Raw genomic sequence first — 18,127 nt, forward strand, 5'->3', positions numbered from 1 at the left:
TTCAAGACACTTACATGCTTGCAGAAGCTAGACAGAATATGTATTTTGGGGGTCAGAATTTCAAAGCAATGTTACATTTCCACTCAAGAGACTCATCTTTAAGTCTTAGTATCACAACTCAAGTCATTTATGTTTCCATGTACAGTTGCTGGGAGATTTGTTTTTTCCTGCTTGTTTTTATCATTGGTTCAAAATGGTGGCTGTTCTAGTTAAGATCATACTAAATTCAATTATTATGGCATAGGTTTTAAAAAATATTTTAGGGTTATTCCTCAGCAACTCTAAATTTTCTGCAAATTGAAATCTTTTGTTAGGTCTTTCACTTTCCTGCTGCCAGTCCCATCTCCCCTGAAGAATCTTCTTTCTATTAGAGTTAGAAGTTTAATAGCACTTTATGTATATTCTTCTTCTGGGTTAGGGGAAGTGGGGGCAGGCGTTCACTTTAAAGGTAAGCATAATTTTCTCATTTATTTCAAAGTCCAGCCAGGAATGTTATCAGGAAGTTGTGCATCATTTTACAATTTTCAAGCATTTCTTTCATTTTTATGTGTTAGGCCTCAAGAAAGGAGAACTGGCTATGAACAGTTTCACCCGGGGCCATCCCCTGTGGATCATGATTCACTGGAATCCAAACGACCACGTCTGGAGCAGGTTTCCGATCCCCATTTCCAGCGCGTCAGCGCTGCGGTCTTACCTGTAGTGCACACGCTGCCAGAAGGGTTGAGGTCTTCTGCGGATGCTAAGAAGGTAAATATTTGTTCCCTTCCCCTGTGGAGTTGTCGGTCTGTAATGTTGATTTAGCCATAGCCAGGCGCAGTGCCCGAAGAAAGTCTGATTATGCCAGTCTCTAAAGCTTAGTGCTATGGGAAAGTAAAAATTTTGTTAAACAAAACTGAAAACCACACACTTAGTGCTCCAGACTTTTAAAATCAATACTTTTGACTTTTGGTAAATGAAAACAATCTGTGGACTGCTGTAAAGAAAAATTGCTATTGAATGAATCTCAAGCACTTTGTACTGGCTTGCTGGGCTGTAAAATGTGGTCAGTGGTTCTCAAGATGACCACAGTTTTGTTAAATTTTAATTAAATTTAAAATAATCCCCTTAAATTCAGTTGCAATTGCTATGCTTGTAATTTTTGTAAAGAAAATAATTTTTTTTCCTAATTTATGTGAAAAATAGTTTCATTGGAAAACTTGAAAATACAGAGGAAAAACATTACCTGCACTTTTTTTTTTAAATTTAAATTTTAGTTAACATAAGGTATAATATTGGTTTCTTCAGAATTCACTGATTCATCACTTACATATAATACCTGGTGCTTATCACAAGTGCCCTCCTTAACCCCCTCATCCACCTAGCCCATCCCCCACCCACGTCCCTGCATCAACTCTCAGTTTGTTCTCTGTCCGTAAGAGTCACTTATGGCTTGTTTCCCTCTCTCCTTTTTTTCTTTCCCCCTTCCCATATGTTCATCTGGTTTTGTTCTTAAATTCCATATATGAATGGTATTTGTCTTTTTCATACTTACTCATTCAGCATAATACCAGCTAGCTTCATCCACGTGGTCAAAAATGGCAAGATTTCGTTTTTGATGGTTGAGTAATAATCCATTGTAGATGCATGCCACGCCTGGTGGTTTTGTTTTTTTTTTTTTTTTTTTTAAATTCATTAGAGAGAGCATCAGAGCAAAGCAGGTAGGGGGGGTTAGAGGGAATGGGGAAGCAGACTCCCCACTGAGCAGGGACCCTGACTCAGGGCCTGATCCCAGGACCCCAGGATCATGACCTGAGCCGAATGCAGATGCTTAACTGACTAAGCCACTGAGGCACCCTGTGCCACTTCTTTATTCATCAGTTGATGGACATTTGGTTTCTCTCCATAGTTTGACCTATAATTTTATAATGTTGGAGAGAACTACTTTTATTATGTAACTATATTTTGTGATATTTCACACAGTATATATTGTGAATTTATGAGAAGATTAAGATCAAACCTTTTCTTGTGTTTATTGTTACTTGCCTTTTGTGAAATGCATGTTTGTGCATTGTGCCCTCATTTTGTTGCTGAGTTTATCTTTTTTTTCACTGTGTATTTTGCTTATCATTAAGTCTTCAGATTAGGAAGTACCTGGCACGTAGTAGGTACTAAATAAGTATTTGTTTTAGAAGTCATCAACTACTTCTTTGATACTCTTTTAACAGTGTAGTGTTCACCCTTTTGTTGTCCCTGCCCTCCCTTCCCCCCTTTTTGTTAGCAGATCTTTCTCCCATAATGTTTATTTACCTTCATGGCTAATGGCCCTTTTCAATTTGAGATCAGATAAATAAGTACCCACACATTTTTGTTGAGTTTTTATGCAGTGAAAAGTGATTTAAAAGATAGTGAATATGGGGGCACCTGAGTGACTCAGTTAGTCGAGTATCCAGCTCCTGATTTTGGCTCAGGCCATGATCTCAGAGTTGTGAGATCCAGCCCCAAGTTGGGCTCCACTCTGAGTGTGGAGCCTGCTTAAGATTCTCTCTCTCCCTTCTCTGCCCCCCTCCCTCTCTCAATCAATCAATCAGTCAGTCAATAAGGGGGTGCTTGGATGGCTTAGTCAGTTAAGTGTGGGACTCTTAATCTTAGCTCGGGTCTTGATCTCAGGGTGGGAGTTCATGCTTCACGTTGGGCTCTACACTGGACATGGAGCCTACCGTAAAAAAATTTAAAAAAAGATAGTGAATAATGTCTTTAGTTTATTTTCAAATAGTTCTGCCAAAAAAAAAAGGTAGGTGTGTGCATATAGAGAGAATGCAAAAATAGCAAAAGGTTAACCAGTGAAGGATAAAGGATAGATGCTTATTCATTCTACTGTTCTTTCAAGTTTTATATAAATTTGGAAATTTGCAAAATAATAGGTAGGGGAAAAGCTCTTGTGATAAGCTAGAAATGAGTTTAACTTCTGGGATTTTTGAGGCTTGCGTCACCGTGTGAAATGTATGTATTATAGTCTGTGGGTTTATAAGAAATGTTTTATAGCATTAAAAAAAGATACAGTGAATAAAAGTCTTCTTCCATGGCTGAATAAATTACTATGGATGTTATTTATAGCTGTTGAATGTTTTAGCAGAAAGGGATCTTAAAGTCTCATTCATTAAAATGTGACATGTTAGATCATAGTATATTCTGTGTTCCATTTGATAGTAGAGAAAACAGATGTTAAGAAAAAGTAAGTGCCATAGGTGATGCCTCCTGAGTTGAAAACCCATGACCCCTGCCTCCTGTTCCTGTGTCCCCCTCACTGAGTTATAAACTGTGGCTTTTTATTTTATTTATTTATTTTTTAAGATTTTATTTATTTATTTGAGAGAGATCACAAGTAGGCAGAGAAGCAGGCAGAGAGGGAGGGGAAAGCAAGCTCCCCACCAAGCAGAGAGCCCAATGTGGGGCTCAGTCCCAGGACCCTGAGATCATAACCTGAGCCAAAGGCAGAGGCTTAATCCACTGAGCCACCCAGGCACCGCCCCCCCTTTTTAAAAAAATTCTACTTATTTAGACTTTTTATTTTATTAAGAAGTAGGGGTTTTGGGACGCCTGGGAGGCTCAGTGAGTTAAAGCCTCTGCCTTCAGCGCGGGTCATGATCTCGGGGTCTTGGGATTGAGCTCCGCATCTGGCTCTCTGCTGGGCGGGGAGCCTGTTTCCCCCTCTCTCTCTGCCTGCCTCTCTGCCTGCTTATGATCTCTGTCTGTCAAATAAATAAAGAAAAAAAAAAAGCAGGGCTTTTTTTTTTTTTAAAGATTTTATTTATTTATTTGACAGAGATCACAAGTAGTCAGAGAGGCAAGCAGAGAGAGAGAGAGGAGGAAGCAGACTCCCCGCCGAGCAGAGAGCCCGATGCGGGACTCGATCCCAGGACCCTGAGATCATGAGCCAAAGGCAGCGGCTTAACCCACTGAGCCACCCAGGCGCCCAAGAAGAAGTAGGGGTTTTGAAAGAATTAGCATTTGCTAGTTTAGTTTTTTGTTGTTTTTTTTTTTTTCCAATGTTGTTAAACCCAGGTATATCTATCTATCTATCTATCTATCTATCTATTTATTTATTTATTTGACAGACAGAGATCACAAGTAGGCAGAGAGGCAGGCAGAGAGAGAGGAGGAAGCAGGCTCCCTGCCAAGCAAAGAGCCCGATTCGGGGCTCGATCCCAGGACCCTGGGATCATGACCTGAGGCAAAAGTAGAGGCTTCAACCCACTGAGCCACCCAGGCACCCTGCCCAGGTATATCTTGTAGAAGAATTAGATAAGCCTGAAGGAGAAAGTTATTTACAGGCTTACCAGTTAGAGGTAGTTGTTAACTTTCTGGTTATTTCTTCTGTCTTTTGGTATCTTAATGTGCTCACTTTGTACATTGTATATAATTTTATTTTTGCTTAAGTATGTCATGAGCTTCTTTTTGTGTCAGTTAAGTTTGTAGCTATATTTTGAGGGTTCCTTAGTATTCCATATATGGATATAGAGTAATTTGTCATAAATGCAGGTTACCTGTTTGTTCATTAGAGCAATGATATTTGTACTTCAGGCTGAGTTTTTTGGTGTTTATTCTTATTTCTTCCCTTAAGGTAAATCCGTATTAGTAGGATCGATTTCAGATCAGAGTCAACATATTTTTCAGGTTTTCATGGTTATTTCTAGATTGCCCTGCCAGAGAATGGGGCCAATTTGTATTCCTGACAGCAGAGCATAGGGTGCCCAGCTCTTTTCTTTTTTTTAAGATTTTATTTATTTGATAAGAGAGAGAGAGCGTGTACAAGCAGGGGGAGAGGCAGAGGGAGAGGAGAAGCAGGTTCCTTGCAAAGCAGGGGAAGCCCAATATGGGACTCCATCCTGGGACTCCAGGATCATGACCTGAGCTGAAGGCAGTGACTTAACCAACAGAGCCACTCAGGCGCCCCCATGGTGCCCAATTCTTGTGGAGCCTTGTTGATGCCACATAGTTGTTGCTTTAAAAAAAAAAAAAATCATTGTTAATTTGATGAATTTTTAACTGTATTTATTTGCTTTTTAGTAACATGTTTTTCATTTGTTTATTGGTTATTCATTTTTCCTGATTTATGAGTTTTTTCATATCTGTTCATTTTTCTGGCAGTATTGTTTTGATTTTATATTGAGCTGTAGAGTTCACATTTTGGAAATGATTTTTCTCATTTGGTTTTTAAATGTCTTATTACTATCTTGATAAATAGAAGATCGTGTTTATTTAATCCATCAGTCTCTCTTTTTTTATTTATCTTTTGCTGTTGGCTTTTCTAAACCCAAGATAAAATGAATACCCTTTTTTGTTTGTTTGGGGCTCCCTGAAATTTGCTAATAAATCTCGTTAAATGTTTGCTGCTATTTGGCTTTTGTTGTGATACAAGATGTGAGGTAGGAATCTAACTCCTTTCCCAAAATAGCTAGCAGTATGTTCCAGCACAAGATATAAACTCCATGAGGGCGAGCCTCGTGTCTGTTTTGTTCCCCTTTCTACCTAGTGCCTATCATATAATATAGTAGGCACTCAAGGAATTGTTTTTTGGGTTAGATATTTAACTAGAATGAAAATCAGTGGATAATACTGCTTTGTAATAGTTCTTAGGGCATGTCTCAGATCACCTGAGGAACATTTCAAAAATGTGCAGAATTGAAATATAATCTGCTTTGCTATATACGTGTTCTGTAACACAAATGAACTCATATGCATATGGTAGGAGAATGTTTTAATATAACATGAAGCCTTGGTGGTTCCTGAATGTTTTTTTTTTTCTGCACGTTAATGTTTCAGAGCTCTCAGGATTAAGCTGTTTCATAATTACAAGAAGTAGCCTTCATGATGTCTGAAGACCTTAAGAAGATTTGAAAATTAGTGCATTCAAGAACAGCTCTGTGTTTCACTTTAAGCTAACCTAGTGCAGATTCAAGTGTTGAAAAGAAACCATAACGATATTATCTCCTGTATTTTTTGTTTTTAAAGGTTGATAAAGGTTGATAAAGATACCCTGAATTGGATTTTTTATTTTGATGAAACATACTGTTTTCTGTTGGAAGCAAATGACCTCAAGGATTTACATCTTCACAACAGAAGCACGGACCACTCGGTGTAAAGCTAGCAAAGACTGACTGTAGGCTGATTGCAGCTGATTCTGGAGCTCACTTGTATTATTACTTCTATCAGAATTATTCATGTTTTTGTTAGTGCTCTGCTGACAAAGTTGTACGGGTTTTAAATAATAGCCATAATCCCGTTTTCCCCAGAAATCTTAGATTTATGTTATTATAGAATATGAGATTTTTCAGGAATACACATATTTTAGCTGAAATCTCTGTTCCAGGGTCTTTTGGAGCAACCATCCTGGTACAGTTATGTGCATTCTTGGTTAGAACTGCTGATTTCCCAGTTACTTAATTGTTATTTAATACATTTAGGGCTCCATAGTCCTTTGAACTATGCTCATCCTAGGCTTCTTATAGCTTGGAGAAAACGAGTACCTTAATCTAACATTCATCTGCTTTACAGTATTGCTTATATCTTCACCTTAGACTGGAAATTAATAAACTCTGTGTGTGTTTGTGTGTGTGTGTGTGGACAGGGTGGTAGGTTTTGTGTGGAGGGGTTTTCCTTGTGCTATAATTCTCTCTCTGATTTGGAGGTAGAACGGCTGACATATTGGGTTAAGAGATCTTATGTGTGCTGTAGTGTGGGCAGGCTTGGTTGCCCTATATAAGGGTAGGTCTAGGTGTTAGTAGCAGCAGAAGTTCCTAGGTCATTTCTGTATCTAATTCTTGGCCACTGGAAAGTCTGAAAACTTTTTGTTGGGAACAGTTGGGCATATCATAACTTCTAAGTTGGGTGGGTACAAGATTTCACATGGAGTTTGTAGTTTTCCTAGCCTATAAGTTCAGACTTTTTGAAGAACCATTGTAAGGAAATGATTAAGAAATTGGTATCTTCCTTTGTTACGATTGCATTATTATTTCCCCAGATACTCTGTATAATCTCACTGAAGCCTTAACTAAAGGCTGTTTGGCCTCTTAGCCACCTCATTCTGTGTAGCTTTTAAGATATTCAAAATAGTGAACGATACGTCTACACTATCTATGAAAGTGGTATAGAGGTCAGTAGGGTGTGTTGCCCATGTGCGTGTGTGAAAATTGCTCCTTCCAGACACCAGCCATGTACTAGCTAGCATACACGGCTCTGCTGTGTTTTCAAATGGACTTTCTCAGTTAAGTGAATCTTCACACTGATACTGGCTATTAGCGAGGAATTAATTATTGATTTTCTCCTCTAAAGGATCCAGCATTTGGAGGCAAACATGAAGCTCCATCCTCTCCAATCTCTGGGCAACCCTGTGGAGATGATCAAAATGCTTCACCTTCAAAACTTTCAAAGGAAGAGTTAATACAGAGTATGGATCGTGTAGATCGAGAAATTGCAAAAGTAGAACAGCAGATCCTTAAACTGAAAAAGAAACAAGTAAGTGTTTGATTTTACTGGTCTTTTATTGATGTTCTAAGAATGTATGTTTGTCTTTCTAACGAAGCTAATGTTGAGTTTTACATAGCTTTCAACTTTTTGTACGTGGAATCATGTCTCGTGTATTGTGGCTTACTTTTTTTTTTTTTGCTCTTAGTTTCCTTAGTTGTATTCACTCATTTTCCCTGCTGTTTTTTCTCATTACAGAGAGCAAATCTTGTTGTCCGTTCTGTTTTTGATCTTACTGGAGGGGTTTTCGTGGTTTGCTGCTATTTGATACTGTGGTGCTGTGTTTTTGGTTCATGTTTAAACCAATTTTCTAGGGCACTGGCACAAGAATGGCATTGCTTGGCTGGAGTGTATGTGTATCTTTGCATGTATTAGATGATACCGAACTTGCTAAAATGGCAGCTCGGTTCTGCATTCCCACCACGACCTTACAAGTTCATTTGTGCATATGCTTGTTTTCACCTGGTCATTTGTTTCAGCTGGATGTGAAATAGCTCTCACTGAGATTTTACGTTACATTTCCGTTTTAGGAATGAGAGCTTATTGTTGTTTGTTTATGAGTTATTGGTGTTCCTTACGTGGATTGTTATTTTGTCATTTTCTTAATTTTACTATTTCCTAAAGTCTCTTGTCACTTACGTGTATGGCAGCTAGCTCATTTGTGGATTGTCATTGTGCTTTTTGGGGATGGGATGAGTAAGGTTTTTTTTTTTTTAATTGAAATAAATTCAAATACCATAATGTTAATCCTTTTAAAGTATACAATTTCAGTGACTTTTAATGTATTCATAAAGTTGTGCTACTATCACCACTATGTAATTCTAGAACATTTTTATCACTTCAAAAAGAAACCAAAAAAATAAGAAAGAGAAACTGAATATCTGTTAGCAGTTACCTTCTACCCTCCCTCCCCCAGCCCCTGGCAACCCACTAATCTGTTCTGTGTCTATATAGAATTTTATCTGGACATTTCAGGTCAATAGAATCATATAATATGTGACTTTTTGTGTGTTCGTTCTTTTAGTATGTTTTCAGGATTCACCCATGTTATATTTTGTATCAGTATTTCATTCCTTTTTATGGCTGAATAAAATCCTACTTCATGGATATGCTATGTGTTGTTCTTTCATTCATCAGGTGATAGACATTTGGGTTGTGTTCACTTTTTAAAAAATTTTTTTTTTTAAGATTTTATCACAAGTAGGCAGAGAGGCAGGCAGAGAGGGGGGGGGGAAGCAGGCTCCCTGCCAAGCGGAGAGGCCGATGTGGGGCTCGATACCAGGACCCTGAGATCATGACCTGAGCTGAAGGCAGAGGCTTAACCCACTGAGCCACCCAGGCACCCCTGTGTTCACTTTTTGGCTGTTTTTCGTAGTTATGAATCATGCTGCTGTGACATTCATGTACTAGTTTTTGTGTGACCATTATTTTTTTCAGTTCTCTTGGATATATATCTAGGAGTGAAATTGCTGGGTCATATGGTAAATCTCTGTTTCAATTTTTGAGGAACCATGAGAATGTTTACCACAGTGACTGCACCATTTCATGCTCCCACCAACTGTGTATGAGGGACGGCTCCATTTTCTCTACTTCTTTGTCAACATGTTTGTGTGTTTGTTTGATAGCCATCCTACTCAATGTGAAGTGGAATCTCATTGTGGTTTTGATTTTAATTTCCTTCATGATTAAGGATGAATGGCTTTTCATGTGCTTGTTGGCCTTTTGTATATATTTTTTAGAGAACTATCCAGATTCTGGTCCCATTTTTTCGTTGGGTTATTTGTCTTTTTATGGTTGAGTTGTAAGAGTTCTTTATATATTCTGGACACTCAGACATGTGATTTGCAGATATTTTCTCTCATTCTGTGAGTTGTCTTTTCACTTTCCTGATAGTATCCATTGGTGTACAAAAGGGGTTTTTCCCCCCTCTTACTTGACTCATGTAAGTATTTATTGAGCAGCTAGGGAGATACAAAGGTGATAAAACATGGTCAAAGAGGTGAGTCAAATGCACAAGTAACAGAGAACGAAGTATAAGGTTCCTTGGATCAGAGCAGTCAGATGAAAGTGCTTTGGGAAGTCAGGAGGGAGATTGCTTCCAGCCTGGAAGGGGGTGTGGGTGGGTGGCAAACCAGGAACGGGGATTGAAATTAAAATAGAAGACTTTCGTCTAGATTGTTGATTTTCAGTATGGACTATATTTGTCTCTCTTTTTCCTCTCCCCATCTTTGGGCTTAATTTACCAGGACCGTTCAGCGTGCTTTTTCTAGACTTGCTTGCATTTTTGCTTTAATGTCTTCTACAGAAATAGATCCTTTTGCTGTTTTAGGACGTTTTTCTTCCTCCTTTTATAAAGGATTTGTGACCTTTTGATCTTGGAGTTAATGGTTTTGAGTCATTCCATTCTGGCTTGATTTTTTTTTTTTTTAATGCCTTTTTGACTGGAGAATCAAGTATAGATTTCTTCACTGGAGCTTTTTCTTCAGCTTCCTCATTCTCACCAGCCAGTTTCACTTTTTTTCTATGGAAACTTGCTGTCAGTTACAGGGGCAGATCACTTTCCAGATATGCTGTGGAGTTTCACACCTTCATCTTCTGACTCTTCGTCTTCCTCCACAGCTGCTAGGTGCTGTCCACACGTACAGGACCTGGACCACATTTAGATCACAGGTGGTGTTATTTCAGAGCCCCCAGGGGAAACCATTGGCTGTACAGATGTTCTCAAAGTTGCCAGTGTTCTTTAGTTGGACTGCCTTCATAATTCATTGCCTCTGCTTTAACAGTGTGCAATTCAACTTTTGCATTAGCCCCCAAACCGACCATTCTTAAAGGTAACTCATGTTCATTTTCATCAATATCCACTTTAAAATGATACTCTTTGGCCCTTGTTGGCCTCACAACTGAGAAGATACTTCTGCGGCCACACAGGGGCTCATGTCCTTGTCCACGGAACCTTCTTTGGAGTGGGAATCTTATATGGGAGAGAGGGCAGCTGGAAATAAAGACTCCTGTTACAGGGAACAGCCGTGTAGAACCGAATCACACCAGGGCCGAAAGTTTTTACTTGTGTTGAAGCCCCGTTTATTTTTTCTTTCATTACTTGAGATTTTGGTCTCCTATCCAGGAAACCATTGTGTAATCTAAAAGCAGCAAGGATTGATTCCTGTGTTTTCTGTAAATTTTATTTTTTTCAACTGTAAATTTTATTGTTTTAGCTCTTAGATTTAGGTCTTTGAGCCTAATTGTGTTTTTTGGTGAGTAGAATTTGTTTAGATCTTACATAAGACTGCCCTGGGATCAGTTAACTCTATATTGTCCTTTTTTTTTTTTTTTTAAAGATTTTTTAATTATTTATTTGACAGAGAGAGATCACAAGTTGGCAGAGAGGCAGGCAGAGAGAGAGAGAGAGGATGAAGCAGGCCCCCTGCCGAGCAGAGAGCCGGATGCGGGACTCGATCCCAGGACCCTGAGATCATGACCTGAGCTGAAGGCAGCGGCTTAACCCACTTGGCCACCCAGGCACCCTTTTTTTTTTTTTTTTTAAGATTTTTTAATTATTTATTTGACAGAGAGAGAGATCACAAGTTGGCAGAGAGGCAGGCAGAGAGAGAGCTATATTGTCCTTTTAAAAGCTTCATAGTGGGATGCCTGAGTCGCCTAGTCGGTTAAGCATCTGCCTTCAACTCAGGTCATGATGGTGTATACACGTTTACAGTTGTTATTTTTCTGGTCAGTGAAACCTTCTATTATAAGGTAATGACATTCTATTTCTCCTAATGCTTTTTGCTGTAAAATTTGTTCTGCGTGATACTGATGTAATGAGATCAGCATTCTTTTGGTTGCTATTGACTCGTTTATCTTTTTTCTTCTTTTTCCTTTCCTTCTTCTTTTTTTTTTTTTTTTTTTTTTTTTTTTGCGAGGGATGGGGGAGCAGAGGGAGAAGAAAATCCCATGTAGGTTCCACATGCAGCACAGATTCCCACATGGGGCTTGATCTCATGAACCTGAGATTGTGGCCTGAGCTGAAATCAAGAGTTGGACGCTTAACTGACTGAACCACCCTGGCACCCCAAAATGTTGGGAATTTTTTGTTTTAGAAGTAGTCTCCACACCCAGCACAGAGCCCAGTGAGGGGCTTGAATTCATAACCCTGAGATCAAGAGTCATACTTAACCAGCTGAGTCACTTGGGCCCCCTTTTTCCTTTTATTTTCTGTGCTTTTATATTTAAGGTATATCTCTTATGTAGGTAAATAACTGGATTTTGTTTTTTTACCTGGTTTTGACGACCTATCTTTCCACAAGATAATTTGGTTCTTTTAACCTGATTATGACAATTGGTAATACCCTCAATTATTTTTAACTATTTTATACTATTTGTCCTTTTCTATGCTTGAATTCGGTATTCTTGTTTGTTTTTTCTAATCCTTCTCTTGGATTGATTATTTGTTTCACTACATATTTTTCTACCCCATTGCTTTGGATTTTATCCAGTATTTTTTTTTGGTTTATTGTGGCTCCTCCCCACCCCTGCCAGTTTAACTTGAAGCCTAAAGCTAATTAGTACCTTAACTCTCTTCTTGAGAAGTATTGAGGGTATAGAACTTCTCAATTTCTTTCTCTTTTCTCCTAGCTTTTGTGCTACTTTCGTCATATATTTAGTTCTTCCTTGTTTTATTTCAACCACCAAAGACTTTATTTTATACAGTCAGTGCTCATTTAGCTTTACCCATGTGTTTGTCGTTCATATTTGCTCATCGTTCCTTCTCGCAACACAGATCTCCCGTTTGGGGGTATATGCTTTTGCTTGAAGAATATCCTTCAGAATTTTCTTTAGTGAGATTCGGTTTGTTGGCAGATTAAGTATTCGGTTGTTGTGACTTAAATGTCTTTCATTTATGCCTGTTTTGTGAAAGATATTTTTATTCGTTTGGTGTTACTTTTGTCCCAGCACACTGTCTTCTGGCCTCCACTCTTAAGACACCAACCCTTACTCTAATTTGTATTGTTTTGTGTATAGTCTGATGTATTAGGGATGGGTTTTTGTTTTTAAATCTGTCCAGCTTAAGACTCATTGAGCTGCTGCTTTTTTTTAAAATTTAAATTCCGTTAATTAACATATAATATATTATTTGTTTCAGGGGTATATAGGTATGTGATTGATTAGCCTTACTTAATACTCAGTGTCATTACAACACTTCGGGCTTCTCGAATGTGTTGGGAGTTTTTAATCAGTTCTGGAAATTCTAAGCTGTTTTATCTTTTTTTTTTTTTTTTCTCAAGGAAATCTTTTTCTATGGTTTCATTGTTATCTCCTGAAATTCCTGTTAGGTGTAACATCTTACATTCTTGTCTTCTGTTTCTTCATTGTTTTTTCTTTCCCAGTTGTTGCTTCTTGGGGCTTAATTATGGGCAATTTCTTCATTTCTGTTTATCTGTTTGCATTTCTCTTTTCAGTTACATCTAATCTGTCAAATATGTCTTCAATTTCAGTTATGTTTTTATTGCTTTAATTTCTCTTAGGCTAATTTTTAAATCTCATCATGTAAAAACTATTACCTTGCTTTAAAAAAAAATGTTCAGCCATCTCTTATTTGAGTCTTGTTAATAAGTTTATAATAATATGCCTGACAATTCTTTTAAGTATCAGTGGGTCTGATTCTGCTGAGGTGGTCATTAGTTTCTCCACTTGTGATATAGTAGTAATACTGCTAATAATATCAAAATGATGTGATGGTTGTATGATATGTGCATATAGTAAATGCTCAGTAATGTGTAAACCACTAATAATTAAAAATAACGAAATACGTTGTATGACCTTTATGATATATATGTATATTTATGGGCTGCAAATTTTATTGAGGAATATAAAGGGCAACTTGAGTAAACAAATATACCAAAGATGCAGAGCAACACAGTATTAATAATTGAAAGAATGTGAACATCCTTAATTTATATAATTGTATATGTTTTATACAATTTTGGTAAAAATTCTAAGTATTTTTAAATTTGCAAAATTATTTTAAAGTTCATGTAAAAGGACAAATAAGTGAGGAGAGTTTGTTTTTTGTTTTGTTTTTGCTTTTAGTCTTTCTTTTACAGTAGTTTTGTCCAGACTAAGAACAAAATGTGATTTCTGGAAGCTTGTTTATTCCTTTCTCCATACCTGTTTAACAAGGATCTTAAAAGAAGGCCCTCTGAACAAAGAAAGAAAGTGAATGGTTGAAGAACTCAATTCCATAAAAATGACTTCGTAGCTCCAAATATCTGTCTTTTGCTTCCTTAGATAGCAGCCTGCAAAAGTACTTTGAATTCCAAGGTGGTCCTTGAAGCTTGTCTCTTGGAGGCATTTTATCTTTAGGTTGGCTATGGTCCAACTTATGTGACTAGGAGTCTTGACTGTCAGCTGAATAGTACAGATATTTTTTCCTCTAGGCTTTAGTAGATGTAACATATTTACCCAGTGTCTTTACTGTCATCTTAGGCAGTAAACTCACAAGGCTCTGTGTTGAGCATTTACTAGGTATCAGGCCCTGGCTTAAGTGCTGAAAAATAAAAAGCAGTGAACCAAGCAAAGTCCCTTCTCGGTTCAGTAATAATTGTAGGTAATATTTGCTGAACTTTTATAGTTGTAATGTGCTTCATACATACCGAGTTATTTAATCTTCTCAGAAATCTTTGTGGTAGAAAGGATTAATTCATATTCCTGCCTTACATATGAGTGAGTGGTTTATGTACTTGTTCAGGATTGTAGTAAGACTTAGAAAGGATCCCAGGATGCTACCACTTGAAAGGGGTGACCCTGAGGCTCAACCCCAGGCAGAGCGATGCTGATCACTTTTTGTTTTGCAGCTGTACACAAAGTTGTAGTTTTGCCAGTTCCTCTTGATTGCAAAATATAAAGGTTGGCTGGGGGTGCTACACATGGTGCTGTTCTGAGTTAAGGATGAGTCTGTAATCATGCCACGAGGCTCTTCCTACCAGACATTAGCGCATACACTTTATCTGTAACATAGAAAAGTGTTTTCCTGTGCTACAAAAAGGTCATTGTGATGGAGGTCTATGGGGGTAGTTTTTGTATGTTTTAGCTTTTCTTATGATTTTGCTTTTAAATGGATCGAATTAAAATACAAAAGGATTTCTCTAATAATTATGTTATTTAGTTCTTAGTCAAAATAAATCTGATTGAATTTGTTAGAAACCTTGGGTTCTTTAGACCTAGCAGATTAGAAGATTATCCCATAGAATTGCTCAGTAGCATGTGTTATCTCTGGCGATTAATTACGGAGAGGGGTGACTGCATCAGATGCCTGATTCTTTCTTTCTGGGTCTCTTAGCAACAGCTGGAAGAAGAAGCAGCTAAACCTCCTGAGCCTGAGAAGCCTGTGTCCCCTCCTCCTGTGGAGCAGAAACACCGCAGTATCGTCCAAATTATTTATGATGAGAATCGGGTAAGCTCATGTCATTTCTTACAGCACAGGCCTGTAAAAGCACTTGGCTGTGCCTTTTTTAGTTATCAGTATGTTCTGTGGTAATGTTAATTGTATTAAGACCTGTTTTCTGTCATAATTTTTAATGTTCTTCAGCTTTAAAGCTTGATTTTTTTTTTCCTTAGAGATTGAAGAAAAATTGATAGGTGTATCTTAAATTAATATTTTATATAGTATATTGCATAAGTATTATTTAATGAGAATATGATTTTATCAGCTGTATCTCTCTCCTGTCATACAAAATTGGCAAGTAAGTTTGTAGCACATAATACAAAACAAGCCATTCTGTAGTTTTTCACTTTATAAAGGATAATTTGATGCCAAATACTGATGTCATCCTATGAGAGATGGGTCCATCGGATGTAGAAATGACTTGCGTTGTTAGCTTAGAATTGATAGCTGGGCTGTAGTTTGAATTTTAGTTATAAAATGTGAGGCCATTGACCTTTAGGTAGACTTTGCTTTTTTGCTTTAAGAAAATTTCTTCTTTTATACTTGTAATTAAAAGTACTCATCGATTTAGGAAAGTCAGGCGTCAATTCTGTGAAAAATTTTGTGATGTCAAGTTAGTTTTTGGCTGGAATCCAGACCAGGAACTAGCAGTTAAAGGGAAATGGATTTCATCTTAATATAAAGAAAACTTTCCCACAGAGCTCCTTAACATTGGGCTTCTAGAAGTTCCCAGTCTAAAGAAGAATATGCTTTAAGTACTATGGGAGAGAATAGGCCTCTTAGCTAAAGATGGTCATAAGGTAGAGGTTGACATTGTTGCTTTAACTGGTTTTCTTTGTAGTGAGTGGAGTCATCAGAATCAGTACGTCTTACACAGGCAACCTATAACTTTACAGTAGCCCAGTTCCCAAAGGAGATTGGCTTTAAGAAAGGCAACTGTCAATTAATTATTACATACACATTTATGGGAATGATCTTAGACCAGATATACGTGTATGTATATAGATAGGTAACTGAAAGTCATCAGATATATAATAGGATATAATAGGATATTTTACCTGTCAAAGACAGGTAAAAATATGGGCAATTAACGTTATTTTTGCCTGGGTTCAAAACCAGTCCAGTTTATTGAATGGACAGAGCAATCTACTTGAAGATCTGTTTGAAGATGTATCCAGTGAGAATGAACTGTACATAAAGCAAGTGACGAGGACAGCCTTGTGACTTTCCTGGAGGATCAGTGACTCTGGTCAAGCAGGAATGTGGCCGAAGGTTCCAAGGTTGACAGCTGCTCCCTGTTTCAGGAAAGCCAGGAGCGTGGTGTTTTATGGGAATCTCCTGCTTTTAAAAAAGTACTCTTGGGGGCCTAGGTGGCTCAGTGGGTTAAGCATCTGCCTTCGATTCAGGTCATGATCTTAAGGTCCTGGGATCAAGCCCTACATCGGGCTTTCTCATCACCGGGGAGCCTGCTCCCCCCCCCCCCACCCCACCTGCTGCTCTGCCTACCTGTGATCTCTCTCTCTCTGTGACAAATAAATAAATAAAATCTTTAAAAAAAATATTCTTTAGAGCAATAAAATCCTTTTGTGGGCTGATGGGTTTCATGGCCAGTTTAGGACCTCAGAGATAAAAGGATTAGAGCTAATAGTGGAAAAGAATCATATAGAGTAAAATTTTGACTTCTTAGTGTGAGTCAGTTTTTAAAGAAATTGAATTTAGCAATATTTATTAATTGATTGAATTTCTTAATTAGCCTTGTCATTTCTTGTGAATTTGTGATCGACTAGGATGTGAGGACTGGAAACTATTAAACAAGATCTGATGGAGAGTTTAATTTGTGTTCAACTTTTGTATATCTATGTTTTCATTAATTAGTGTAGTAAACGTTTCTTGGGGCCCAGCAACAAAACAAAGCAGTTCTCTCAGACCTCTTCTTTCCACTTTAGTGTGTGTGTGTGTGTGTGTGTGTGCGCCGTTTTGTGTTGTGTTCTGTGAAGAATAGAACAGCATCTGAACTTGAAATCTTTTTTTTTTTTTTTTTAAGATTTTATTTATTTGACAGACAGAGATCACAAGTAGGCAGAGAGGCAGGCAGAGAGATGGGGGAAGGAGGCTCCCCGCCAAGCAGAGAGCCCGATGCGGGGCTCAATCCCAGGACCCTGGGATCATGACCCAAGCCGAAGGTAGAGGCTTTAACCCACCCAGCCACCTAGACGCCCCTCTCATAGTAGTATTCTTATAGTGAAGACTTTTTAACTGGGAGTAGCCGTAGAAATCATCTTTTTGCACAACTCCTCCTCTTTATTGCCTTGCTCTGAGTCGGCTGCTGCTCTGAAGAGCTGCACAGAGGCTCCTGGCAGGGAGGCCAGGGGAGTGCAGCTAGGCCTGGGGCCTGGGCTGTCTCACTGCGGCCTCACCGTGCTGCCTTCTGTCAGGCCTTCATGGCTTTCTTAGCTTTTTTTTTTTTTTTTTTTTTTTAAGATTTTATTTATTTATCAGAGAGAGAGTGAGCACAGGCAGACAGAATGGCAGGCAGAGGCAGAGGGAGAAGCAGGCTCCCCACCGAGCAAGGAGCCCGATGTGGGACTCGAACCCAGGACGCTGGGATCCTGACCCGAGCCGAAGGCAGCTGCTTAACCAACTGAGCCACCCAGGCGTCCCGCTTTCTTAGCTTTAATGAATGACCTTATCTGCTTCAACACCACAGGAAAGGAGAGATGGGTGAGGGCAAGAGGACATTTCTCTTGTTCCCTGTTTGGCAACCGTCTACATGTTGGGATGAAGCCTGATGTGGTTTGGGAGATAGGGGCCATTATCTTGTATTAGGCATCGTCGTTTCTTTAGAAAGTTAGTGGGAGGAGGAAAGCTATCCAGAAGTGACTGTTAATTTTAAAGTTGGCTTCCTGAGAGAAAAATTGTCTTGCATCATATTTAAACCTTACACTGAGATTCACTTCGTCTCTAAACAGACTCTTTTCCCGGGCTATTTTTAACAGTTCAGTTTGCTGTTACCCTTCCCCGTTGTAGGTTCCAGAAATATTTATAAATGCTCTAATTTCAGAATTCTAATACATATAGAAAAGGGTGTGCATAGAGTGTGGTTTTCAAAGATAACGCGTTTATTTTTTGATCGCATGATTTGCAAGTTAACGTGACAACACAAGAAAGAAAGGGATTAATGGT

The 18,127-nt window shown here is 38.3% G+C and overlaps 1 protein-coding gene and 1 pseudogene across 18 annotated transcripts in view; one reads left to right on the forward strand and one right to left on the reverse strand.

Annotated features, from left to right (window-relative positions):
- NCOR1 (nuclear receptor corepressor 1) overlaps positions 1-18,127 on the forward strand; it is a 153,056-nt gene that overhangs the window by 40,574 nt on the left and 94,355 nt on the right. For all 18 annotated transcript variants that reach the window (XM_013049607.2, XM_045085424.1, XM_045085412.1 and 15 more), the window contains exons 4-6: positions 555-747; positions 7,312-7,494; positions 14,840-14,953. In XM_013049607.2, the coding sequence (XP_012905061.1) occupies positions 555-747; positions 7,312-7,494; positions 14,840-14,953 (490 nt within the window). The remainder of the gene's footprint in view (positions 1-554; positions 748-7,311; positions 7,495-14,839; positions 14,954-18,127) is intronic.
- On the reverse strand, positions 9,756-14,490 carry LOC123393460 (annotated as a pseudogene).

This window comes from Mustela putorius, unplaced genomic scaffold, assembly GCF_011764305.1.
Source record: "Mustela putorius furo isolate JIRA1106 unplaced genomic scaffold, ASM1176430v1.1 tig00000867_pilon_pilon_pilon, whole genome shotgun sequence".
NCBI classification, from domain to species: Eukaryota; Metazoa; Chordata; class Mammalia; order Carnivora; family Mustelidae; genus Mustela; species Mustela putorius.